Source organism: Poecilia mexicana, unplaced genomic scaffold, assembly GCF_051168715.1.
Source record: "Poecilia mexicana isolate PSO_F unplaced genomic scaffold, ASM5116871v1 scaffold_3, whole genome shotgun sequence".
Taxonomy (NCBI): Eukaryota; Metazoa; Chordata; class Actinopteri; order Cyprinodontiformes; family Poeciliidae; genus Poecilia; species Poecilia mexicana.
This window is the reverse complement of record NW_028263372.1, coordinates 29,083,203-29,110,382: the sequence shown is the minus strand read 5'-3', so window position 1 is coordinate 29,110,382 and position 27,180 is coordinate 29,083,203. Positions and strand designations below refer to the sequence as shown.

The 27,180-nt window shown below is 38.3% G+C and overlaps 1 protein-coding gene across 1 annotated transcript in view; it reads right to left on the bottom strand.

Moving 5' to 3' along the window:
• nkd1 (NKD inhibitor of WNT signaling pathway 1) overlaps nucleotides 1–22,406 on the bottom strand; it is a 36,291-nt gene extending 13,885 nt beyond the window's left edge. Inside the window, exons 1-3 of the mRNA XM_014980547.2 lie at nucleotides 22,149–22,406; nucleotides 22,007–22,039; nucleotides 21,682–21,821 (exon numbers count right to left, since the gene is read on the bottom strand). Of these exons, the coding sequence (XP_014836033.2) occupies nucleotides 21,682–21,821; nucleotides 22,007–22,039; nucleotides 22,149–22,173 (198 nt within the window). The 5' untranslated portion in view covers nucleotides 22,174–22,406. The remainder of the gene's footprint in view (nucleotides 1–21,681; nucleotides 21,822–22,006; nucleotides 22,040–22,148) is intronic.
• Nucleotides 22,407–27,180: the final 4,774 nt, after the last annotated feature.

Sequence of the window (27,180 nt, the reverse complement as noted above, 5' to 3'; positions counted from 1 at the left end):
AAACATTGAATTTCTGCCCATTCTTCTTTGCAAAACAGCTCAGATTGGATTCCAATGCTAAACTTATATCATAGATCAAGGATCCTGGTAGCATGATGCTGCCACCATGGCTTGTTTAGGCTGATTTGAAGTATTACTTTTCCAGCACACAATTGTTGAATGCAGGCCAAATACAAAGGAGACTGCTTATTTAACACATAAAATCCCCCCAAAATACTTTTACAATTCTAGTTGTTAGATAAGGCAACATGTAGAAGTTCAAGAGACTTACATACTTTTTACAAGATTGTGTAAATGCTGCATCTGAATATAAAAAATAAGACATTTATTCCCTAATCAACAAACACTGTATCCATTTGCATGCAGGGATTTAAAACAGTGATGTAAATAAAAATAATTCAAGTTCTAACAAGGTACCACAATAATAATAAATAAAAGAGATTCCTTGTAGGTTTATCTGCATGTTTTTATGTTTATCAAAATATAAACACAAAATAGTTATAAAAATAGTTGATAACAATCAAAATTAAATACTCATCCGTTGTTATATTTTGAAAAATTATAATTATTAACATATTAATAATAAAAACAAGTTTCTACCACTAGCTTTGTAAAGTGATCTCTAACTATGTTAATGGTGTCCTTGAATGCCTATTTAAGTTCAAAGCCAATGTGGTCATTGTATAAATGCTGGTTTACGTGTCAGAGTGTGAGATCCAGAAAGGAAAGAGGTCAGATATTACTATTATAACCTTCTGGGTTTGATGGTGGCCACAGTGCAGCACTGTGGGTGGCCTCAGTCAGAGAATAGCTAGTGCTGAAGGAAGACATAAAGGCTGATGCACCAAAACAAGCAGCTGGGATGTTGTATTTCCTGTTTGTGATGTCAAGTCAAGATTTTTATGACCCTATCTGGATTCTAAATATAAGTGGTGAATAGGGGATTAAAAAAATACTTTTACTATTTCTTTATAAATACTGTTTATCATTATAATTTCAGCATTGCTTAATGTTTATCTGCTTCAGTTTGAAAGGCAAATATAGATGCAGATAGAATAGATTGCCTTGCTTTGCATTTGGTTTAACTTATAGACGTTTTAGCCTCAGTGCTGTGTGTGTCTGTCTGGAATTTGTTTAATTAAAACTACTTTTTTATTCACTCTAATATTTGCACAAAATCATATTTTGTAAACCAAATCTCCAGCGTCACAAAACCCCTCAGTCTCTGATGGGAAGCATGAACCATGCCAAGCCTGCTAACTACCTAAATCATTCAATTAGCTTTCTAAACTTTGGCATACTGGATAACCAGTGTTGACTTCCACAATCACCCAATTCAACAGAAATAATCACATCAGGTTGCCTGGCATCAAAAGACATACATAGCATACATTTTTCACAAAATCTTAACCCTTTTTTGCATCAAAAGTGTTTAAAATATTCAAAATTATGCACTTCAAGCTGTTGGTAAAAAACAGCATACTCTTGAGTTTGTAAAGATAAATCAGAAAAACTATCTGCTCAGTTCATCCAGAACAAAAACAAGTGAACGGGACTGCTCTGTGTAAAAGAGAAGCTGCACTTAGTATGGACCAAGAGTAAAACAGAAAGTGAGCCAGACAGCAAGCACATGCTGGGAGGAAACAGACTTGGTGAGTTTGGACACAAAGTTGCTTCTAGCGTCTTTCTTGCTCTGCCTTACTTGTGTCGGCAGACACGGTTCCAGTGGGCCAAGTTTTTTCTCTGAGGCTGTCACTGAAGCAAAAGGGTACATTAAAGTGCAAGTAATAAGTACTTGTGTGTGATTGTGGGAAAGTCCCACAAGGCCTCTCAGTCTCTATGCCGTCTGCCTCCATGACCCACCACACAGTCTGACAATTTATGCGGCCGACGACAGCTCCCCCTGATCGCTCGCCAGGGCTCAGTGGAGGCAGGCCTCCGGAGCAATGGCAGCACTACTGGCACTCCATCAAAAACCCAGGAAAAATCTCATTAAGGCTGCAGCCTGGTGCCTCCTGCCCTGCTCTCCACCCGGTGGAGGAATACACCTTTGGGATTCCAGCGGTCAGAGCAATGGTTAAAGATTAACAGAAATTACGTCAAACAGGCCAGATATTAAACAGGGAAAATTGGGAAATTGCTGCAAAAATACATGTAGTTTTTGCTCGGGTTGCTGACATTCACAAAAACTAAAGAAAAAAAAAAGTGTTAAAGAGGTTGAAACTAAAAATTAAATAATTTTCAAGCTGGTTTTACATCCCATCCAGAAAGATAATGTTTGAAAAATTACCTGATAAACATGAAAATCAAATACATGCATTTGTGTAGCATGATACACCAGAATCATATGTATGCGAAAGCACGTATATCATCATCATTTAGAACAGTGGTCCCCAAACTATGGCCCGCGGGCCGGATCTGGCCCTCCTCCACATTTGGTCCGGCCCCCTGAACAATGCCAAAGAGCATTCAGATTTTTTTTCATATATCGTATTTTCCTGACTATAAGCCACTTATATGTGGATTTTTCTTCAACCACCAGGGGGCTCTTTAGCAGGAAGTGAATCATTGGAAGTCAAAATTGGGAATAAAAGAAGAAAGCGCCCATTAAAACAGAATTAGGTTTTAATAGGGAATTGAAATTTGAGAATGTTGTTGATTACTTAAATAGCATTGAGGGGAAAAAGAAGATTTTTTAAAAAAAAATAATACTGGGATCATTATGAGAATTTGAGGTATAGATATTAGGATCCAGTAGATGGCAGTAGTGTAACAATAATGGATGCAAGCTGCAGTTGAAATCTAAAGAAGAAGAAGTAGCAGCAGAAAAAGAAAAAGAAGAAGAAAGCGACCATCTTCATTTAGCACGTGCTAGTAGCAGACACGAAGGATCAGCACTTTTACTGTTACAGTTACCGTTCGGAAACTACCGTAATTAGTTCAGTTAAATCTAAACTTGGCAACTTTTTCTTTTTCAACCGTAATAAATGTGAAATTCAATTGACCTGTTATGACTCAAAGTTTGGGTGTCCGCTCCCCTCTGCTGCTGCTGCATCGTTGTGGAAAACCTGGAGCGGAAGAGAATATCTGCGGCTTATATGTGCATGTTTACTGGTTTTTTTTTTAAAAACTTTGGGGTTGTGGCTTATAGTCCGGTGTGGCTCATAGTTTGGAAAATACGGACAATAATCCTTCCTGGATTTATTCTGTGAATAACCCAGAGAGGGTTGGTTATTATTTATTTCATTAATAGTGTTATTATTTATTTCCTGACTTTTGTTCTGTGAAGAACCCAGAGAGGGTTATTTAATTGTGCTTTCTGGAAAACAATACATTTTTACATTTAGGCACTCCTGCAATCGTCACACATTTTCTGTTACAAACTGACTCCGGCCCCCCACCAGAGAAGGGAAAAGTTATGTGGCCCTCACAGGAAAAAGTTTGGGGACCCCTGATTTAGAACCACAGAACAAGAACAGGATTAAGGAGGAACCTAAACTGAGGAAAGAAGATGCAACATAGTTTATGCTACACCTCAGATATTGAGCATCACATAAGCATCTGACCTCAGAGTTTGTTTGTGAGCATAAAGTTTCATTTGTTGGAAAATGTTTATCCAGTACTTTTTTTTCTTCCTTTTTTTGTGTCTTCTGTCAGCATAGACAGAAGACACAAAGATTGTGCCCAATCTTTGTGGACACCTGATGGAATCTGATATCCAAATATTATGTAATCACCGGATTACTTCTCTCTCCAAATAATAAATGTATTGTTTGGAGAAAGAAGTAATCTGGAGATTATTTATAGCATTAGTTGTCATTATATTCTAAAACGTTTCATTCTCAATGCTTGAGCCAAAGAACCTGTGCTCTAGCTGTACTTAAAATGTTTTGGTGGTGTGACACTATGCTTAGAATAATATAATGACATATACATGCTACGTTAAACTCTCATGAGTAAAACCAAACCAATCGTGTGACAAGGTGAAGTTAAAACCACCACTCCATTGCTTACTAACATAAAATTAATTTTATGACGAGTTATTATGAGCAACATGCTGACGTATGACTATGCACATCAGAGGAAAAACGCTGGTCAGAACTGAAGCATAGCTACTGTACCATAAATTACGTCCAAATTACAGGTTTTGTCGCATGCAAGGAATTTCAGACAGGCTGATAACAGAACGCTTTTAAATCCCTCCAGAGGGTGTTTGTTAGCTATGTCTCCAAGTTACTGCTATTTAACATTTTGATAACTTTGTTTTCCTCACTAGATAAATGACCATATAATTCTTCCTTTTATGAACACAAATTAAAGTTGGAGACTTTGAGCACTTTCGTCTTGGGTGGCCAATGTGTAATGAATTGATGCCCAAGTTTGGCATGCCAAAAATAACATTGCAGCTTTTTAGTAATTTGCTGGTGCCTTTTTATGACCACTGGGGGGTTACAAGTCTGAACATAGTGAAAAGAAATTTTGAAAAAGGATGACATATGGTCTTCAATATAGACTGAATCTGTCGTTGTGTTTGTTCTGAGCCTAATAATCTTCCGCACCTAGCAAATTTTGATTTATTTTGTTTGCTTAATAAAACAAACAGCTGTATTGTATGGGGACTTTTGTACGGTTGAAGTCCACACAAATCTACAAAGCAACAAAAATTACCTCTTATTATGCTCACAGCTGTAAATTAGATTATAGGTTTGCTATACCTCACAAAACTCCTCAAGAGAGGAAGTGAGTAAACGTATACACCAGTGGTAATTTCAAAGGAACACGACCCTTGGAATCTGGAGTGGTGCCCATCCTGCAAAGTGTGGTAAGAGTACTGATGTAGCTCAAGGAGAGCGGGGGAAAAAAAGCACCAAGAGTTATCATCAAGCAGCAGTTTAGACCTGGCTCCAGGCTGCTCTCTCACTTCTTTAAGCTGGAGCAGTCCTCACCTTCCAGCAACATTAAACAGCCTCACTCAAAGTGCCACGTAGCAGTAAAACATGACGCCCAGAGATGGAGCCAAGATAGAAGGTGTTGATGTGAGGTGGTGAAGCAACGCACTGCCTCTGAGTGAAGCTTCAAAGGGGATCGTTTTCACACATGAAATAAAGATCTCAGATAATCATATAGCGTAGTAAAGCTGACGCGAGACACAGTGGAACAGGAGATTGGGATGATTTTCAGACAACACCTTCACAGTGGCAGCCATGACAAGTCGATCTTTATGCATTTTTCTTCAGCAACACAATATAAATCAGGATTTCTTTTTTTCAGCCTTATCATGTGATCCAGTGAGGCAAGGTATTACATTTGCTCAAAATTTTACAACAAACTGGTCAAATGCACAACAGCCATATCATGTGCAGTGTGCAGTTTATTTTATCTTTTCTGTTTCAAAGTTTAATTTTATGCCTTTGATAAGAAATTCAAAGCCTTTCCAGAGGTCACATATTGTAAATCTTTTGATGTTGAGCCTTTAACACCTTTCAGTTGATCAAAACATAAGATAGATCATTTTATTGTGAAGCAACTTGCAGTACTGTGCCAAAATTAGGTGATTAAATTCCTACTCAAATATCTTGTTGTTTGCTGTTTCGTAGTAAAGTACCATAAATAAACTAAATAGAAAAACAAGCACAGTTATTAATAGACCTATCCAATTTCCTTCCAATTATAAGATCCAGCAATATGATTTGATGTTGCAACTTCAAAGAGGGACATTTTCCTTCCAGACTTGGTGGCCCCATGCCTGACACCCTTCAGTCACGTCACACTCGCCTCTCTTCCTGCACCCCAGGAAGGAAATTATAGCCATGGAGTTGGGATCCATCACCAGGCAGGTTGGAGTAAGCAGCTCCATGATTAAAGCGCACATGGTCAGCAGCACACAAAGCTAAAAGGGTCTGAGGAGTCCACACATGCCTGAGGCCTTATCCTGTTAAGGTCATGCTGGGATGCTCCCCACACACAAGCTCACACACGCACACACAAATACAGATGCATCCAATCATATTATGTTATAGAATTTATAAAGGTAAAAAAAAAAAGCATTTGCTCCCTCAGATTCCTTCTGTTTTAGGAATTTTTGTCACCTTTACATATTTCAGATAATTAAACAAATTTTAATGCCACTCTAAGATAGCCTGAGTAAACACCAGAAGAGGTTTATATTAATTATTAAAAGCTATTCAAACCAATGCTGCCCTTTGTGAAAAGTAAATGTCCCTTAAACCTAAGTACCACTCTTAGTGGCAAAGATTCCCATTGAGAATTTGGAACAACTATGGACCAGTCTTTTAAATCGGTGTGGAAGAGTTTGACTCGCTCTAATTTGAGGAATTGTTTTAACTCAGCAGCTTGGGAGGGATTTTGAGGATGAGCAGCTCGTTTAGGGTCATGACACAACTTCTCAATCAGACCTCTCCAAAAACCTTTGTCTCTTTCTGAAGCCATTCAGTGGTAAACATACCTGATGCAGGTATTGTAGTGATTACTGCTTTGTTGCATAACGTCACATTCCTATCCTTTTGTTTGACTGCAAGCACAATGTTCCGTGAAATACAAGATGCCAGATGTACCCACAGCTTCCAAAGCCATCCACTTTTGTTTGAATATTTTCAAAAAGTCTTGGGAATCATCAAGATATTTTTTGGTAAAAGTAAGAAAGGCTGTTGAGTTCTTCTTGGTCAGCAGCAGCTTTTACTTTCAAACTCTCTCATGTGTGACATTTTCACCTCGTCTATTTCTTATGGCTAAATCACGAACACCAAGTCTAACCAAGTGAGGTTTGCAGTTCTTCATCTTTTCTCAAATTTCTTTAGTTTGAGTCATGAGAGTCAAACTTTGATCTTTGAATCTACTTTGTATGTATATGTTGTAGATACTTTTATTTAACACAATTATTTAACATCTTAAATCTTTTTCAGAACAGTTTAGTCAACATGGGAAATCTGATATAAATGGTTTGGAATGACTTTAAAATTAATACAGCGTGATATGTGCTGCACTAAACATCTTGATGTTGGTTTATTTTTAAAGAAAATGTTAGAAATAGGTTAAACACTTTTTGTTGTGAAATTTTAGAATGAATTGTCTTTGTAAAAACATTGTTAGCAGATGTTAAACTGTCCAATCCTTTAGTACAGAGTTTAGACACTTTCCTTCTCCTACCAGTTGTGGTATTATTAGCAAAAAGTATTTTTCGCTACTGTGTTGTTCTTGTTGAAGTCATCTCTGCAATGCATCCAGCAAGAATTAAATTAAGCTTGGGTTATTGCCATAAAAGAGACTTAGAAAGCATGAGCTGTTTTTCTCCTAATTGATTGTTTTTGTTTTGTTTTGTTTTGTCAAAATGAATATGAGCTGATACTGGATGCCTTCCTTTTGCAGAATGATTGTGCACAGCCCCTAATCATTTCTTCACGTTGAATTTACATTGCAAACACTCCTGGTCACATTACCTCACCCACATCAAAGGCTGCCTCCTGAAAAGCTCCGTGGAATATTAGCAGAGATTTAAAGCTCTCATCTCTCTGTTTCAGAAACATGCCGATTTGAAGTAATCTCCCTCCCTTTTTGCTTTTTTGTGTTCTATGTGTGAAGTTGGCCAACACTTTAATGACCCATTTACAAAACTTTTACACCTGCAACAAAAACGCTTTTATAGCTCTGGAAACCCCTGAGGCGCTAAGCCCTACCTTTTAGTCAATGTAATAGCCTTTATTAGCCTTTGAAAAATATGTAACCACAGCAATTAAGATTTATTACGCATTTTATCAAAGCTGTATATCAGCAGAGAGGTGAAAAGTGAACCTTTGAGATCAAAAGTCTAAAGGCCCCTTGCCGCTGTGCGAACTCAACTATTTGTTTTCCACTGTAGGTTTCTGATACATTATTGACTAACTTTGAATAAGTCTTAATAAAACATGCACCTACTTTACTTCAAATGTACAATGCGCCTGCAAGCAGGTGAATACCAGTGCAACCGTTACTCAGAAAAACACTATTGGTTGAATGGTCCTTTAATATCATTGACAAAAATCATGCAAAACGTGTTTCTATATCTACAACTTACAAAATTGAATCGTTGCACAAGCCTTTCTGTTTGTACAATCATATTAATCAGGCTAGATCTAGTAGCTGACTAGAAATGTATTCAGTTAGAGATGAGGGGTGAGGATATTGTGATGACAACTACGAAAGCGAGGAATGAGCAAATTGTGGGTTAATAGCATCCAATATGGTAATCTCATTATTTAACAACAATGAAACATTATGGCACTGTGTATTTACTGCATGAAATCTCATCTTATCCACTTAAAAAAGTGTCGCTAGTATGGCAATTACAAAAGAATCATGACTCGCTGATGGAAATAAGCTGGCTGTACAAACCATAATTTTGCAGTGTGTCACAAATCCAACAAAAACAGAACAGATCTGAAGTCCAAAAGTTCAGGTTTTTGGGTGTAGACGTCATGGAGTATGATTCTAAAACGCATCTGGTTGTTGTGGATGATCAGTCAAAGTTCTCTGTTCTCTCTCAGTTTTTCTTGGTGGGGTCAGGCAAATGATTCAAATGGTGTAAAGGGTCAGAGGAACATAAGCAAAGAAAAGTATCTCAAGGGCATCAAGAAAGTGACTGGCACCTTCTACCAAAACCAAATTAGATGACAGACCTCTTTGATTTGTCAGGCCATGCATCATAAGTCTTCCTAAAAGGGCTTCTGTACATATTGTTACAATTGTTGGTTAACTTTCCTACAATAACTTTCCATTTTAAAGGAAGACACCTGATTGCAAAGTTACAGGCATCTCTTTTCCACTTTATGTCTAATGACACATTAGACATTAGACTAAAATGTTCAAAATAGAAGTTTTTAAGTCTTAGTTTATACTAATTAGTACCAAGGCTAAAAAGAGAAGCAGTAGAGGATCAGAAAGTCTGACTGACATAATCAGATGTTCTACAATTGCTCCAGATGACAGTTCACAGTAAAGTTTACACAAAGCCTGCAGCTAGACCCTGTCACTGGAATCAAGATTGGAGAGCTCACTGTGGTAGGTAGCAGTTATGAAATCTCTGAAGTGTTCATGCTAGCCAGATGGGACTAACCTACACACCAAGGTGGCCACATTCCTCCTTACTAACTGTGCACGCACACACACACACACACACACACACACACACACACACACACACACACACACATACACACACACACACGCACGCACACGAACACACACACACGCAGACACGCGCAGTCATGCACTGACACACACCATGTTTGGAGCAGACGTCCTGCCAGCCACAAGCCACCACCTCAAAACATCCCTCACATCTGACCTTTAAACTGTAGATTTAAAATCTATGTAATTACAGAGAATGTTTTAACTTAGCAAGTAAACACAGCAGCAGAAATAGACACATCAACTTCTATATACAAGTGTGTGGGTGCCAGATATGCGTTTCTATTCATAGCTGACTGGAATTAGTGGCTTGTATCAATGTTCACCATAACGAACAGTTGCAGACAGCAGTTTGACCATATGAAAGCTAAAACAGACTTACAGGTGCATCTCAATAAATTAAAAGATCACTAGAAAGTAGTTTAAAGCTAAGTTCATATATTTTACCAACACACAATGAAATAATTAAAACTTTTATTGCTATTAATTCTGATGAATATGGCTTACACAAAGTCCAGTTTCACTAAAAATTTGAATATTACACCTAAAGACACATAAAAAATTATTTATTTTTTTATCCCTTGTAATTAGCAATTTCCAAGCTGTTTACAGGTGACGGTAACTGTGTTGTTTTCAAGCCTATCACTGGAAAGTTGAATGGAAGGAAAACTGCTACAGAAAAAATGCATATGCAAAAGGGATAAACAAAACCTTGAGTAGATTATGAAGCAATGGGCATTGAAAGGTTTGTGGAGACTCTTGAGATGTGACCAAAAGCTGGAGTCGGTGCTTTAAAAGCCACCACACACAGACGTATCCAGGACGTGGGCTACACTGTCACATTCCTTGTGTAAAGCAGAGAGGCAAGAAAATTTCTGTTTTTAATTTCAGATATTTTAGACTCAAAATCTTCAGAAATGGCTGTGAATGTCTTCGGGGTTTCAGCCATTTTTAAAAGTACGTTAGAACCCAAAACAGTTCAAAAGAAAATCTGTCTTAAGACTGTGACAGGATGTAGAAAAACCTATCATTATATAAGCGTTCCATTGCAGTCGATATTGATAATTACTGATTGATAATTACTGATGAGTTTTTTTTGTTTTGAAATATCTAAAATACTACCAAAGTGGTGACATGACCTTTCCTTTTTAACCTATCCTTTTCATTCCCCACTATAGTTTTCATTTTTTATTTTTAAGCAGTTATGAGGCAGGTAAGGTAACAGATTGTTGCTAGGTAACCAAAGAGTGAGTGGGATAGTTGATGCCACCAACCTTGCCTCGCTGGCAGTGGAGGTTGATTGGGTAAAGCCTTTCCTCTGTCGACATCTCCCATAATACTGTGCAGTTCTGGATCTGACTTTAGTAAACTTATTGAATATTCTTGCAGACATTTTATCTATTGATATTGATCAGATGTCTGTTACAATATGCATTATTATAGATTTATTGTCCAGCCCCACTTAAGACCTGGATTTGTAGTTAAATTTAAATTTTTTGGTGAGTTTGATAGTATGACACAGAACCCTTTCAGGAGCAGTGGACTGATTCTCTTCCTCTTCTAGTGAGGTCCTCTGGAGTGTAAACCCACCAGGGACAGACAGCTTTCCTTTCAGAAGGGCCAATCTTCTGTTTAATTTTCCTTCAACTTGAAAACATCCCGTATAAGACAATCCAGACCTCCTCCAAGCTTGGCGTCACAGGAAGAGCCAAAACGGACTGGAACCTCTGTCAGGGAGAGGCACAATGCTCTCCAACATCTGTTTACCTAAATTTACTTCCTCCATTCCCTCCACCTCAGGTGGCCTCAAAGCCCTGGTCACTAAAGCATGCAAACACAAGGAGGATGAATACACCAGGGCTCATGGAAACTGTGGAGCGCACATCACTGGCATTTCCCTAGATCCTGTTAGCAAAACAAACAAAAGGAGAGGATCCATGCTGGGACTCTGTTAGCAGTGATAAATGGATTCACATATTAGGCTAAACACACGGGTAATGTGCAGATTCAGATATGGGACTGCCTCCAGATTTCATTGTGCATGCATGCTCCTCTGCATGTGCTCAGTCTCATGAGAGCTTGATAGCAGTTTTATGCAGATGCCCATCTCGTCACATCTGAGAGCCACTTTTGAGTTCTCGGTCCAATTATTCAGCACTTACCGCATGGGCCTGAGCGCGGTCCACAGGGAAGCCAGATAAACAAACAGCAGAGAATTATTCAGGATTTAAACACTTAAAAATCCACTTCAACAGAGCCATTTATGTGGTTAATTAAAATGAGCACTGCACTCCCAAAGAAAGCCCAGAACTACCATAAGGGCCCCGCTAACCTTGAGCGATTCCCAGACCCACACAAACAAAACCCTCTCCCTCCTTGTACGACCTCCTGAGCTCACACTGATGCATCTGTTATTATTTGAGGAAATCTTATACATATCTGAAGGTCTGAGTACAAATAATAGGAGACATACCTATACAGAGCATTTAATGCATCTACTAAATGACTTATTCTTTTCCTCCTTAAACTATTTGAACAGTGTTCAAACATAAAACTTTTCAGAGTGCTAAACACATCTCTCAATGGTAAGCAAATATTGCTTGAAAGCTGGAAGTGTATGATGGATTTCATAGAAGAAATAACAAAGAGACTATGATGTTACCAACAGACTGCAAGCAGTCATTGTCCTTATTATGGAGCCTATAATATCATATCAAAGGGGAACAAAAATCAGCATTTTTTTATGTCATCATCACAACCAATGAGATCTGGAGCCAATAAATATTTCTGGCAGCTAAGAACGCTTTTGAAACTGAAATGAAGGTTTAGGCCCCTTCCCACTGAGGAAAAGAGCCAGATGGAAATGGATGTGTTGCCTTTTTGTTCTGTGTCAAAGGCACGCTAGGTCCAAAATATCTTTCTGATCTGCATTGCATTGCAGAACTGGAAAGATCCCTTGCTGCACCTTTTTGACATTTTGTCAAGTTACAACCACAAACTGCCAGGTATTTTTACACAACGTAGTGCATAGCTCTGAATATGAAGGAAAATCTGTAAATTTGGTGTGCATTTGCATTCTGTCTCTCTGAGTAATACATTTCTCAATAACCTTTTGCTGAATTTACAGTTGAAAGTCTATGAAAAACAGATATTTTCCTTCCAGTTCACAATTTTGCACTACTTTTTATTGGTTAATCAAATAAAACCACAATAAAACACCTTGGAGTATGTGGTTATAATGTGGCAGAAAATAGAAAGTTTGAGGAGTATGAATTCCCTTTGGCATACTGACTGAATTAACAGCAAATCTATTGGATTAAATGTTTTACACTTTCCTTCCCTTTCTCTTCCTTTAACCCACTGTCTCCACTCAACAAAGGAATATATTATATAAAATAAAAATCCAGTCCAGCCAAATAAATAAAAACATCTTCAGAATGCATCTGTTCTTTAGGGGTTTTGAAATAAACATCACCCTCAAGTGTGCAACAAAATCCTTTAGCTAGGGAGACACTTTGATCAACAGCTATCCGTTGCTCCAAACTGAGCATATATTTGGGGAAACAAAGCACAATCTCAGCTGCTAATCCCCTGAGATTCAGAGCGCATTCCCAAATAAGCCTTTGATCTCTGGAGTGCATCCGGACAGCTGACTTCAGACATACTGCACACTTGCATGCACACGCGAGGAACAGATATACACAAACACAAGCATTCGTCTCAGACTGATAATGTGCCAAAATGCACTTTTATTTGTGGTTGCCACATTTGGTGACAGCTGAAGATTTATTTATTTATTTTCTCAAATTGAGGTACATTAAGTGACTTCTACAGCTAAATCCAACAGCTTCAGGTCTACATTTCTGTACAAGCTGGTATTTGAAATACCTTATCTTGACTGTAGCCTATTCTTAATGCTTTAAATGTATAATTGAAAGATGGCACTTTCTAACAAAATCAAAAATAATGACATATTTTACTTTTTATTTATACTGCTTGAGGTTTTTCACATTTTCAAACTACAAACTTCAATCTATTTTATTAGAAATTTCTGTGGCGAACCAACACAAACCATTGCATATTTGTGAAGTAGATGGAAAATGATTTGAACATGTTTTACTCTTCCAAACCTTAAAACTTTGGTGTATTTGTTTTCAGCCCCCCTGAGGCAGCACTTTGTAGAGGCACCTTTCACTGCAAACACAACTGGCACTCTTTAGGGACTATGTCTTTACCAGCTTTGCACATCTAGAAACTGACATTTTTTTCCAGTCCTCTTTGCAAAATTGCTCAACCCCAGTCACCTGGGATAGATAGACAGCATCTATGAAGAACAATTTTTAAGCTTTACCACAACTTCCCATCTGTGCAGAATCAGTTTTCTATCCAAGACAGTATTTAATTTTGGTCTCATTCGACAAGAACACTCACATGGACTCTATTTACTAACTAGGTGTCTTCTTAGGGCTAATGGCACAGGATTTTATTTTGGGGTATCAAACTAAAAGGGGATAAAAGTAAATGTACATCACACTTTTCAGATTCCTATTTTAAAAAAGATTTGAAAAGTACTTCCACTTCAAATGTATGCAGTACTTCGTGCTGGTCTTTCATGTAAAATCTCATTCCAATACATTAAAGTACTAACTTGCCAGGCATAAAGAATCTAAATACATGGCTCTTAAACATCAGTGAAACATTTAGTGCAACCCAGACAGTTTTATTTTACACTAAACTAATGTCATTGTTTCATAAGATTTTTTTTCAACTGACAGTAATCCGCTCTGCTTTGTCATGAAAGAGAAACTCCTTCAGCTTTCAGTAAACTATGTGACATACAACGCCTGATGTGACATTAAAGCCACCTCCACATCCTCGACCCTCCCAGTCCTCCAGCTAATTTGATGTCAACCCAAGACCTCAGACACATCTTCTCACGATGGGAAAAAAAAAAAATCACATAGCTCCTATGGCCAGGTGTTACCCCTCCTCCCAAAGGCTGGGCTTTTCTTCTCTTTAGAGAGTGGCTCCAAACTTTTCTCCCAGCCTCTTCAAAGAGCAACAACAGGTCCTTGGCCCCTTGGGACCACAGAGGGGGTAGAGCATGGTGGGAGAGGGGTATACGTCACACAGCATGCACAGGAGGCCAGTCGGTGGGAAAAGAAATTGCAATGCACTGGGAGAGGAGAAAAAAAGAGGAGAGGGAGAAGAAGAGGAGTCTGAAACTGAAAGGTGCTTTCAGCTTCTAGACAAGAGCCCCAGCTTTGTGAAAATGACCTGGAAAGAAAAAGCACAACACAAACCTGCCATGTGCTTAAAATCTTTAGGAGCATTTCCAAAAGGTCTTTCTACTTTAAAAAAAATTGCTTCTAAAAAAAAAATCAAAGACAATGCAACCAACTGTGAATCAGGGAAGGTGGGAGCAAGAGCGCCGATGCTATCCGCTTTTGAATTGCATTCTGTTGTCAAATGCACCTTTTGCTCTTTGTCTGAACGGCTCACAAACTTCTGTTGGAAAGGAAAATCTAAGCTTTTGGAACTGCGAGAGCAGCAGGCTGGGAAGCCTCAGTGTGGAGGGTTCTTTTAAACTACACACAGATTGGAGCTTCACAGAGAGGAGGAGCCATCAGTGTCACTACAAACACCTCCCTGCACGGCCCACTTCAAATGCAGCCACATGTCATCAACCGCAACCAACACAGGGCACATGAGAAACGCAACAAACAGATGGAGGATAGGAAGGCAGAGAGGGGAAGAGGGCAGAACCAAAGGGAGTGGGGCAGGGGGAGGTAACAGAATAGTAGAGGGTGGCTTATTAAAACAGAGCCTCTCATGTCAACATCTGACGATTACTCCCAAAGGAAGCAACAAACCGAACCAGCTGAAAAGTTTTCTGAAGTGAAAATACTCAGCTATTTATCCGCCTCTAACGATACACTTCTGCACGCTTCAAATATCAGATTTACGGCTGGGTGTGGATGTGGACACCGTGCCGCATGTCACTGAGGCTCACATGACTCTGATCTTATTGAGCTTCACTGTCCACCTGTTTACACCGCTCACTGCCCAATAAGAGACTTTGGACTTTATGAATGGGAAAGTACTCACACCTCTTTAAGCTTTTCATATTTTGACTGATTGCATCTACAAACTTCCAAACTTACTGGGGTTTTACTGGCATCCCAGCTAGAGGATAATTGCAAAGTGGTTGGAACGTAATAAAAGGTTTTGAACATTTTCTAGAGTTAAAAACGTGAAAAGTGTGGCTTACAATCTCTTATAGTAAACACTTTTTGTTGATTCCGTCTGCCAAGTCCCAATTTTCCAAACCCTGTGAGAGAAAAGCATTTCCACAGCACGATGAAGCCACTACTATGTCCCAACATTAATGGGGTGTAAATACTTTTGTAACAAAGCCAACCTGCTCATGTGAGCCACATCTCTCAGCCCAGACATTCTTTTAAAGTCGGCATTGTTCCTTTTGGGATTATAGTGTGGCAAAGATCGGCTCAGAAGAATTTCAAGCATGGACACCCCGCTGGTGACACCCGACCCACATTCTCCTGAACCCTGGTCCAACTGGGAGAGGAGCTTAAAGAACAGTGGCTATAAATAACTATCCCACCAGGTATTCCATGCAACACCGACAACTTTTAAAGCCAAGAGAGGACTTGCGTTCATTTGGAGCGAGATTTCAACTCATGTTTCTAACAGCGCTTTTAGATCTGACTTTTACACATAAAAAGAAAAAAAAATCCTTCACACATTACAAAATGAAAATAAATAATATTTTTGCTAGATGTTTTGTTGATAACAATCTTTATATATTTTCCCTAATGAATAGATAATAAAATTAAAATCACTTTATTTACAGGTGAACTGATTAAACTTTCCTGGCTGACAGTTTTTCAGAGGTTTTATCTGCCAATTTTAATTTGACTGATTCAGATTTTTTTTTTCTTTAAGGACTTTTACACATAAAAGTACTGCACCTTCAAACTGTCTTTAATCTAAAAGAAACTAAAAATAATAGAAAATTAAGGATTTTGGGTATTTAATGATACATTGGTAGATACCAATCAAAGGCTGATGGATTATTGCATCTAATTTTAATTCATTAATCACTAAAAGTAAGGCTGACCCTGCAAATTATATATTACATAGTAGTGAAATGCAGAAATCAATAACTTTTTAATACATCTGATAGGGAGAAACATAAACTATTACCTGATGTATTACAGATTTAATAACTTTTTAAAAATATCCTAAGTCTATATATTTAGTTTACATCATCTTGTGAATGGGAGGGATCCAGCAGAAAGTTAGATTGGCACAAGAATTTCAGTTTGTAACATGAAAATTAATGAGGAAACTTCTATAGAAAGAAATGCCATGCCAACAAGTTTACAGTCGACGCCCCCTCCACTATTGGCCAAAAGCTTTTACACTGTGGTGTTGCTGGAAATAGAAAGCTGCTGAATATGTTGAGGAAGAAAGGAATGGATGTTTGTTTTTCCGCTCATTATTTATTGTATGTGCTTGGTTTAAAATGTTTAAATTGCCTCAAGTAATTTAAATAATGTGGAATAGTTGTACTGCTGCCAACAAGCTTTTAAAAAGAAAACCCAAAGTTTCTTCAAAATATATCAAAAACTAAGACATAAAACTGAGGTTGGAGATTGATCTTGCTTCAATAACTAATCCCGATTAGTAATGTCAACACCACCAGCAAAAAACTCCTAAAACTATGTACAATTTTACCTCATGATTAAGAACACATGTAATGCTAACGTAGCTTCCAGCACAAAACAAATTAATGATTTTATACTAGAGGTTTTTTTTTTATGTAATGCCCAAAAGAAAAATGCATAATTGTCCCAATTTATTCAAGTTGTGCTTAACTGAGTCATGCATTTTTACTTTAGAACTGACATTTGTTTATAGTTACAAATTATATTTGTTGTCTAGCACATTCTCAATTTTTATGCAGACAATTGCTCACCAAAAATGCCTCGCACAAGTAGCTGTTTTCACTAACGGCAACTTGTTATGTTTTGTATCTTTGTTCTTCAGGTCCATTTTATTGCATTAAATTACCTTAAGCGAAGAAAAGCTGCAAGCATCAGTGGGTTAGGACATAAGTGATGCAAGAGTAAAACAGGGGAAAATAAGATGGTTTACCACATCAAGCAGTAGGTGCTGACATGTTCATGTTTATGGAATGACCCAAAAAATTAAATGATGCTATACAGCATCAAACAATAGTGTAGGGCTGAAACGATTCCTCGAATGATTCGAGTACCTCGATTACTAAAATTCCTCGAGGAAAATTTACCTGCCTCGAAGCTTCGTTAATTTATGTTTTATTAGTTAGCGCACCGTGTTCCGGCCGGGACTTCATTTGCGTTGCGCGGAGCTCTCACTTCCGCCTCTGAGTTGTTGACAAAAGCTAAGTCTCAGAGGCATAAAGTCAAATCTTCAAGATTGGCCCGTGGGGATTTTATTGATTGATGATAATGCCCGACTTTTTATCGTTTTTTGGGGAACCAATAAGCATCCTTAAAATGACTGGGGGAATGCCTGGAGTACGGCAGCATTTCTCCTCCGGGGCTGCTGGTTGAAAGCGAACCGCGGGAAGAGCGCTGAGGTGAGCGGATAGCCTGAACAGGGCGGGCGGCTGAGTATCTGATGCTTACCGTGTAAATGTAGCTTTACCGACGAACAGCACAATAAATTTCATATCCCGGTCTGAAGAAACGGGTGGCGGAGCGCATCGTACATGGCTGGTAGATGAGTTTCTGAGTGACCAGTGAAGGTGTCGTAAATATCCCGTATTGCTTTCCCCCCGTGTTCGTCCCCCGGTCTAACGGTTCGTCAGTCCGCTGGTCTATTTCCTCCCCTCCACCCATCTTACGTTCGTTCATTCGCCCTCTCCTCCCACTCCAGGCGGCATTTCCCGTATTTTCAAACCCAAAGCTTGACAGGTTAGGTGGCAAGGTGAGTTTAATTAATCTATTAAACTCACTGAAGATGAATACATAAACTAAAAGCTGGATTGTAGACATTTTTATAAGCATATTTGTGAGCCTCCCTCTTTGTTATTAAATTCAATATACAGGTGCTGGTCATAAAATTAGAATATTGTGATAAAGTTCATTATTTTCCATAATGTCATGATAAAAATTAAATTGTCATATATTTTAGATTCATTGCACACCAACTGAAATATTTCAGGTCTTTTATTGTTTTAATTTTGATGATTTTGGCAAACAGCTCATGAAAACCCAAAATCCCTGTCTCAAAAAATTAGAATATTATGAAAAGGTTCTCTGAACGAGCAATAAAAATAATCATCTGAATCAACAAAGTAACTCTAAACACCTGAAAAAGATTCCTGAGGCCTTTAAAAACTCCCAGCCTGGTTCATTACTCAAAACCGCAATCATGGGTCAGATTGCTGACCTGACTGCTGTCCAGAAGGCCATCACTGACATCCTCAAGCAAGAGGGTGAGAAACGGAAAGAAATTTCTGAACGAATCGGCTGTTTGCAGAGTGTTATATCAAGGCACCTCAGTGGGAAGTCAGTAGGAAGGAAAAAGTGTGGGAGAAAACGCTGCACAACGAGAAGAGGTGACCGGACCCTGAGGAAGATTGTGGAGAAGGGCCGATTCCAGACCAAATTAAATTTTCATCTCCATAAAACTTTTCAGCAGATGGAAGCATGAAGTGCTCCAAAATCTTCTGATAGCTGCTGCATTGATCCTGCCCTTGATAAAACCCAGTGGACCAACACCAGCAGCTGACATGGCACCCAGACCATCACTGACTGCGGGTACTTGACACTGGACTTCTGGCATTTTGGCATTTCCTTCTCCCCAGTCTTCCTCCAGAGTCTGGCACTTTGATTTCCAAATGACATGCAAAGTTTGCTTTCATCCGAAAAAAGTACTTTGGACCACTGAACAACAGTGGTCCAAAGTGCTGCTTCTCTGTAGCCCAGGTCAGGCGCTTCTGCCGCTGTTTCTGGTTCAAAAGTGGCTTGACCTTTGACCTGGGGAATGCGGCACCTGTAGCCCATTTCCTGCACAAGCCTGTGCACAGTGGCTCTGGATGTTTCTACTCCAGACTCAGTCCACTGCTTCCCCCAAGGTCTGGAATCGGCCCTTCTCCACAATCTTCCTCAGGGTCCGGTCACCTCTTCTCGTTGTGCAGCGTTTTCTGCCACACTTTTTCCTTCCTACTGACTTCCCACTGAGGTGCCTTGATATAACACTCTGCAAACAGCCGATTCGTTCAGAAATTTCTTTCTGTTTCTCACCCTCTTGCTTGAGGATGTCAGTGATGGCCTTCTGGACAGCAGTCAGGTCAGCAGTCTGACCCATGATTGCGGTTTTGAGTAATGAACCAGGCTGGGAGTTTTTAAAGGCCTCAGGAATCTTTTTCAGGTGTTTAGAGTTACTTTGTTGATTCATATGATTATTTTTATTGCTCGTTCAGAGAACCTTTTCATAATATTCTAATTTTTTGAGACAGGGATTTTGGGTTTTCATGAGCTGTTTGCCAAAATCATCAAAATTAAAACAATAAAAGACCTGAAATATTTCAGTTGGTGTGCAATGAATCTAAAATATATGACAATTTAATTTTTATCATGACATTATGGAAAATAATGAACTTTATCACAATATTCTAATTTTATGACCAGCACCTGTAATTTCAGATTTTTCTATAACTTTTCTTCTGGTTAACTTAGAAAGTGAGCTATTATTGTTACAGGTTAGTTTTCTAAACTACAAAAAAGCAACTGTTAGGGATGCTCAAATATGAAAAATTGGACTGATATTGATATCTGATAGTAACACCGGTATTATGCCAGATTTACCAATATTTCATTTTATATTTTTTTTATCCGATTACTCGATTAATCGTAAGAATAATCGATAGATTACTCGATTACTAAAATATTCGTTTACAACAGCCCTACAATAGTGTGTCATCTATTTAGAATGCAACAGATCTGGGATTTGGCTCTATGTTTAATAAACTAACAGATTTATGATGAAAATGTCTGGATCCTGGGTGGGCGAACTCATTTCCCATTTTTCTACTTAACAGGTCTCAATTCCTGAAACATGCCTGCCTTTGAGGAAGGCATCTCTAACCAAAGAGGCTTAAAAGCTCCTCTGAAGCAATTCCAAAGGATCTCCCTTCTTGACAACAGCGGCACAGTGTTTACCACACTGCCAAAATACAAAACAAGCATGACCTCCAACATTTCTCCCCAGCCTTTACAATCCACACTTGTCACTGGACTGTCACACAGCAATGCTTTCAACTCAGCCTGGGTCTATTGTTAACTAAATTACAAGAGAGAGACTGAGAGAGAGAGTCTCGGATCAGTTAAAGAGGCTGACATCATCAATGTTCCATGCACGAGTAAATGCGAGTTCAAGCAAGCAGTGTAAGCATTCACTGTTGCAGTACAAAACAACTACAGTGCTAAGCAAAAGTATTCACAGCCCCTTAAATTTTTCACATTTTGTCACATTATAGCCACGAACATAAAATGCATTTTGTGGAGATTTTATGTGATGGGCCAACATAAAGTTGCACATAAGAGAAAAAAAACTAATGATCTCAGTTTAACTACAACTGTTCTGTTAAAAACATTAAACAGGTCAAGCTTGGAAAAGCTTAAACATCTCATAGGAAGAGTTCAGAAAAATACAAACCAATCCTCCTAAACTGAGCATTCTAGCAAGAAAAGCATCATTCAGAAAAGTAGTCAAGAAGCCCATGGTAACTCTGGAGGAGCTGCAGAGTTGATATGGGAATCTAAAGACAGGGCAACTATTAGTTCGTAGAGGAAAACCTGTTAGAGGCTGCAAAATACCTGAGAGTGCAGTCACTGTCTATCTTTCCAGCAGATCAAAAACACTAAAATGATTTGGTTTAAATAAATTGATAATGTGTGGCAGGACTTTAAAATTGATGTTCACAGATCTGACTGAGATTGAGGTATTTTCGAAAGAAGAATGGGCAGAAATGTCAGTCTGTAGATGTGCCCAGAGCGCTTAGGTGTTTCTACAAAATACTATCTCTTAGGTGGGCTTCATAAATACAAGCTGCGGTTTTTATTTTACTTTACTTTTATTTATCTAAAGAACATGAAAACCATCCCTAGCAATTATTCGCCTTTTTGTGTTGATCTGTGTTACAAAATTCCGATTAAAAAAAATAAAGTAAATTTAACGTGCAAAATATGTGGAAAACTTATCCGCTTGTGAATACTGTAAGCCGGTGTATGAGCGTAAAAACCAGCCTCGTGCTGAAACGGTGATAAACTCGATCGCAGTTTCAAAAACCTACATAAAACAATTTTCTAAAAAATTTTTACTCAAACATGTTCAAGTGGGAAAATGGGGATACAACTTATTCCGAATTTTCCGAGTAAGTTGGCAGTAAATAAGTGAACGTAGGTGGCCAGGGGAACTCACCCGTGCAGTCAGCCCGCAGTTACTCTGATGGTGACAGTCCTGTTGCTCGAGGCGAGAGCTCGTGCAGTAGTATTTCTGCTTCACGAGCCAGTCGTCGACTCCCTTTTTCGCCAAGCAGGCATTCACAACAAAGCTGTCGCCTGGAACACAAAAAAACACATGTCAGATGCTTAAAAACAATAATTTATTAAGCAGGACTCATTCTACCGAAAAACGGGACTCTCTTCTCTAAGAGACGAACTCTACGTGCAACGTTTCCATTTACAAACTGACAGAAAATATTAAAAGTGTACTGTGAAGGGGAGAAGAAATAAAGTCTGCTTACCTTCTGGACTCTCCCTCGGTTTACAAATAGTGGCTTGAAAGACAGAAAAATGGAAAACAATGAATGTGTTACTAGAAAGTATCAAAGCGCAGTTGGAACAACTACTGCTGTGTTTTTTCCTATCGGGAATAAGAAATCGTACCATGCTTCGAGTGCAGTTTACCCATTTCTATACATCGAGTTGGAGTTGAAAACCATCAGAAGAATATAATCCAGTAAAATAACAACAGGCTGCGATATCCAGTCAGCGGAGCGTCCGTGGAGACCGAGAGCGCACTACATGGAGTGAAGACCGTGTGACCGAGGAGCAGAGTGAGTCTTTGATCCAAAGCGTTGCCGCCAATAGACACAAGCAAGACTATAGGTTGAACAACTTCCGGTCGGCGCGTTCAAAATAAACCCAGTCACGTCACCGAGCGGAAAGTTAAGATTAACCAGATTTAAATAACAGCATTTCACATTTTCATTTTTATTTTTGAAGGCATAAATATTAATCATAAGCCCTGCAACTTTGAAATGTATTTTAAGCTAACCTACTTGACCTTAAAAAAAATGGGGCTCACGCTCAAAATCTCAAAATTGATGGTAACAAATCCAAAAGAGTCCAGATTCCGGAACCAGTTGCGTCTCTCACTGTAACTTGATGCCGCTTGTGCAGCTTCGCCCCGCTTCAGTCTCCGTGAAGCGCTGATGAGGTGATATCAAAACGATTACATTTTTAACTGTGAGAATATAATATCAGCCCCGACTGCGAGCAAATGAGTGTAAACCCGCTGATTATAGTCTTAGTTTTCTCAAAAGGAGGGTCACGTTCCAGGCAGGGGTCACAGTCCTGGGCCCCAATCGGACGTGCAGCCTGTCACGTTTTTTTGTTGTCACAGTTAATTGTAGACTACAATTAGTTAATTGTAGTCTACAGTTGTTCTCCCCTAAAAAAGGGGAGAACAAATTCTAAAAAAATATATAAAAAAAGTATTATGAAGCCCCAAATGCTATTTTTGCCCTGTTATCTTATACCTTGATTAATGAATGTATTCAAAAGTACAAGCAAGGCAAGTCTGAGTTATAAACAAACTTTGCTACAGCAGGGGACTCCCACGTCATGTCTACTCTGTAAGAAAAGATTAGCCTTGGTTGTTTATTTTACCAAAATAGATTATAACAGAATGACAGGACAAAAGGCATGAGTTTTGGCATAATTTATTACAATTTTCAGAAAACAAGTAGGTGATGACTGAGAGATCATGTGAATAAATATAATTTCAAAAAGAAAAGCAAGAGCTATATTTAAAAATATATTATTTTTTTTAGAAAAAAAGGTTTAAGTGCACCAAAATGTACTTCTTATGCACTGACATACTATTATAAAGAGCTATACTCAGCTTAAAGGGGATATAGAAATAGAAGATTATATAGTGAGGCAATTACATAAAAGTAACACTGCAAACATTTTATGAATGTTTGAAATGTTTAATTATATCTTACAGATTAAACAATGACAAGTGACGAAGACATGACTGATTGTTTCTATATGTCTGCAAAATGCTGTTTGTAAACATGGGGTCAATCTTAGCTCCACCTTTCAAACTTTTATGAATCTATTTAAGGTGTGATGCAATAACATTTGATTTTTTTTTTTAAAAAAAAGTCCCTGCATAAAAATATAAAATAGGTCAGTGGCTCTTTGCAGTTTCTGGTGGGTTTAACAAGGACCCACCTTCAGCGTCGGGCCTCATAAAACCTTTCGCTGGCTCTGAGAACAAAGGAGGATAAGGTTGCATGACGATTGAATTGCATTTGAATTTATAACCCTTTTAGAATTAGATAAATCAAGTCAACAATTATGCACCCATTTGGGCCTCTTGAGGTCAGAATCAAATCAGGATTAGTGCACAGCGCTCATCTCTCTGTTTGAGGTCTCTGACATGAGAATAAGAGTCTTATTGGACTGAGGCAGCAGATGAAAGCAAGCTAAGATGCTTTTGATGTCTTCAGATATACAGCATAAAGATAGCAGCTACTGGGCCATTTCATGCCAGGCTGCCAGTCTCTCAGTGTGACAGTAATATTGCACACAGTGGGCCTCACCCTGCCAACCAAAACCATTAAGGTTCCAGATGTTCTCCCAAGAAGTCTTCTGTAAATTGTATCCGCGGAAGATCAAAAATTAAAGTTAATCACACTCAGAAGTTCCGCATTCAAGGATTCCTTTCACCCTTTTCCTCTAAAATACTTTGAATCATAACTCTAAATACAATGCATTTTTCTAATAAAGAAACAGATTACATTAATCCTTCATAGATTAGATTGAATTATATTAAATCAAAGGGACAAGTTACAAAAGAAAAAAATATTTTAAAAGTAAAAACAGCACATTTTTGTATCCGATCAATTAGATAAGAATATATTACTTTTAATTACTTATTTAACTTTGCATGAATTACTCTACTTTTACCAAAACTGATGCTAAAGGGAATACATTAATAGGAATAGAATAATTTATTGTACTTATTTAAGAATCCTTTACAAAAGCATATTCAGCAAACAGGAAGCACCTTGGAGAAATGTATCTTAAGCCCGTTGGATTTGTTTAATCCTTAATTTTACATCTTCAAAGAAAAAGCAAAACTTAGGCAGATCTAAATGAGCCAGTGTTTTATTTGCTCATTTAGGAAAATTAACTATTCTCCATTCATAATTACACTGGGCTCCCAGGAGTTTTTTTATTAAGACACTGAAATACATGAAATGATCTGTTATCACATCTTAGCATGTTTTATGTTATAAAGCATAGCTTGTCAGACAAGATAAGTGAGTTGAGCGATCAGAATAAGTCATTAGATGGAATTGGATATGTGTTCAGCATTACTTATGAGTTTGAAAGAACCAAATAATTTAGTTTCACACAAAACAGTTTCAGACCTCTCTGTTCATGCTTAATTTTGAGCAGTACAATGAGACAGTTGTTCATGTCTCAAGTAGGCTTGATGAAGCAGAGACCCATAGAGTTGGGTCAACACTGCACATTTTTTTTGTCCAATTTACCCCAAATTTTTAGTCAGTCAGTCTGCTCTAGTTGTGGTCAGTAAGCAAAGCTAATCAGCACAAAAAACTGGTCTGACTGAGCAAATATTCCTCAAGAGGTTATCCAGGGACAGGGCATATTAACCCTTGTGCGTGCGAGGACTGAGGCAAACGTAGAGGACTGTGGCAAATGATACAAGTTTTACGTGTGTGGGGTCAGTTGGACCCCATTTCTAGACACAAGGGTTAAGACAGTTTTACCAAGGTTTACACCAAGTGGAAAGGGAGTCTGGCTAAATAGAGACACAGAAAGTTTGACCTAACTACTAAGTTGTCACACTTCTCAGTCTGCAGTGAAAAGTTTACTCTAGGGCCAGTGCCCTGCAATTTTTAGAAGTGACAACCCAACACCCCTCAATCAAATGGCTGAATTATCCCCTCAGTATGCAGTCAAGTCCTCTGCAGACCTACTAATGACCTCTACTTGACTCAGGTGTGTTGAAGTAGAAAGACATCTAAAAGTTGCAAGACACTGGTCCTCAGTGTCTGGATTTGAGGACTGCTGCTCTTGGCTGTTAAAATGAGGCTGTAAAGTTTTTTAGGATCAGCATTTCAAGGCATAGCAATGAAGAGGAGAGTGTATCTGTTAGGGAACCATAGGGTCTTATCATTGCTTTATGAAGATTTCGAAGAGCTCTGTCAGCTAAATGGATTTGGGGATTCATCTGCAGTAACGCAGACTCTGCTCCAGTTAGGGAGAGTAGAGAAGCAGGGGTAACACTTTATTTGAAGGGGGTTGAATAAGACTGACATGACACTGTCATAAACACCTGTCATGAACATGAATAAGCCTTCATGAATATTTATGACTGTTGTCATAAAGTGTCATTCGGTAAATTATGACACTTTTAATACAAAGTTGACATTATTCAAAATGCTGTTGTTATGACAACTTGACATTAACCAAGAAATCATTACTGATATAAATTTTGTTATAAAAGTATCATTGATTGCACTTTAAAAATTAGGTAACTTTATGTTATTAAAGGTAAAGTTTAAACAGTAATGATTTCTTGGTTAAAGTCAAGTTGTCATAAAGACTTTTTCAATAATGTTAACTTTGTATTAAAAGTGTCATAATTTACCGAATGACGCTTTATGACAACAGTCATAAATATTCATGAAGGCTTATTCATGTTCATGACAGGTGTTATGTCATGTTTATGAAAGTGTCATGACTGTCTTATTCACCCCCCTTCAAATAAAGTGTTACCGAAGCAGGTTATCCATATGTATGGATCAGAAAGAATAATATTCTGGACATGATAGCTGAAATTATCATCCTCTGTAAGAGCTTTAACGTTTATTGGGGATTCAAAGTAAAGTTGTTGCTCCACCACATCAGAATAAGATAAACTTCTTGGGGCATTCTGGGCCCCAAGAAGTTTGGGGCCCAAGAACCTCCTTCAGAGGTTTTCTGGGCCTTCCCTGCACAAAGGAGACCCTGGAACAAACCCAGAACAAGCAGAAGAGATTATATTTGTCTTTGGGAATGGCTAGGAAGTTCCAATGATGAGCTAGAGAGGATATTTGATGTTACTTCCAGATAAAGAACTTCAAAACCAGGCTCACTTAGCTTTATTTGATTATGCAGATTAAATAAATAAACAAATAAATACAGACTCCTCACCTCCCATGAGCTCCCATAGATGACTAGGTGTTGTATGAGTTAGATAAACAGGCTTCTTAGAAAATACATCTAAATAGATGAAGAGCCAGTTCATGGAAAATATAAGTTTCAACTACAGTAAATGAGAGCTGGATGGATTTTTAGTAAAGTTACATTGAAAACTTTATCATGCCTTGTTCACCATAACATCTTTTGTAAAAGTTAGTAAAACTTTAGGAAAGGTGAAAGGTACAATATAAATACAGAAGCTTAATATCTAAGTCTATTCACCGGAAGCTTGTTCATAAATCATCCTTCTATGCTTACGACTCAGTAGTAGTCCTAACTTCATCATCACATGTTGTACCAAGAGGAATCTAGCCCTCCTTTGAACTGGACTGCCACAGACACACAGATGAGCTTGTTATTATAGCAACTTGCCCAAATTTGCTGGGAAAGAAGGCCTGTCCCTCTGACACAC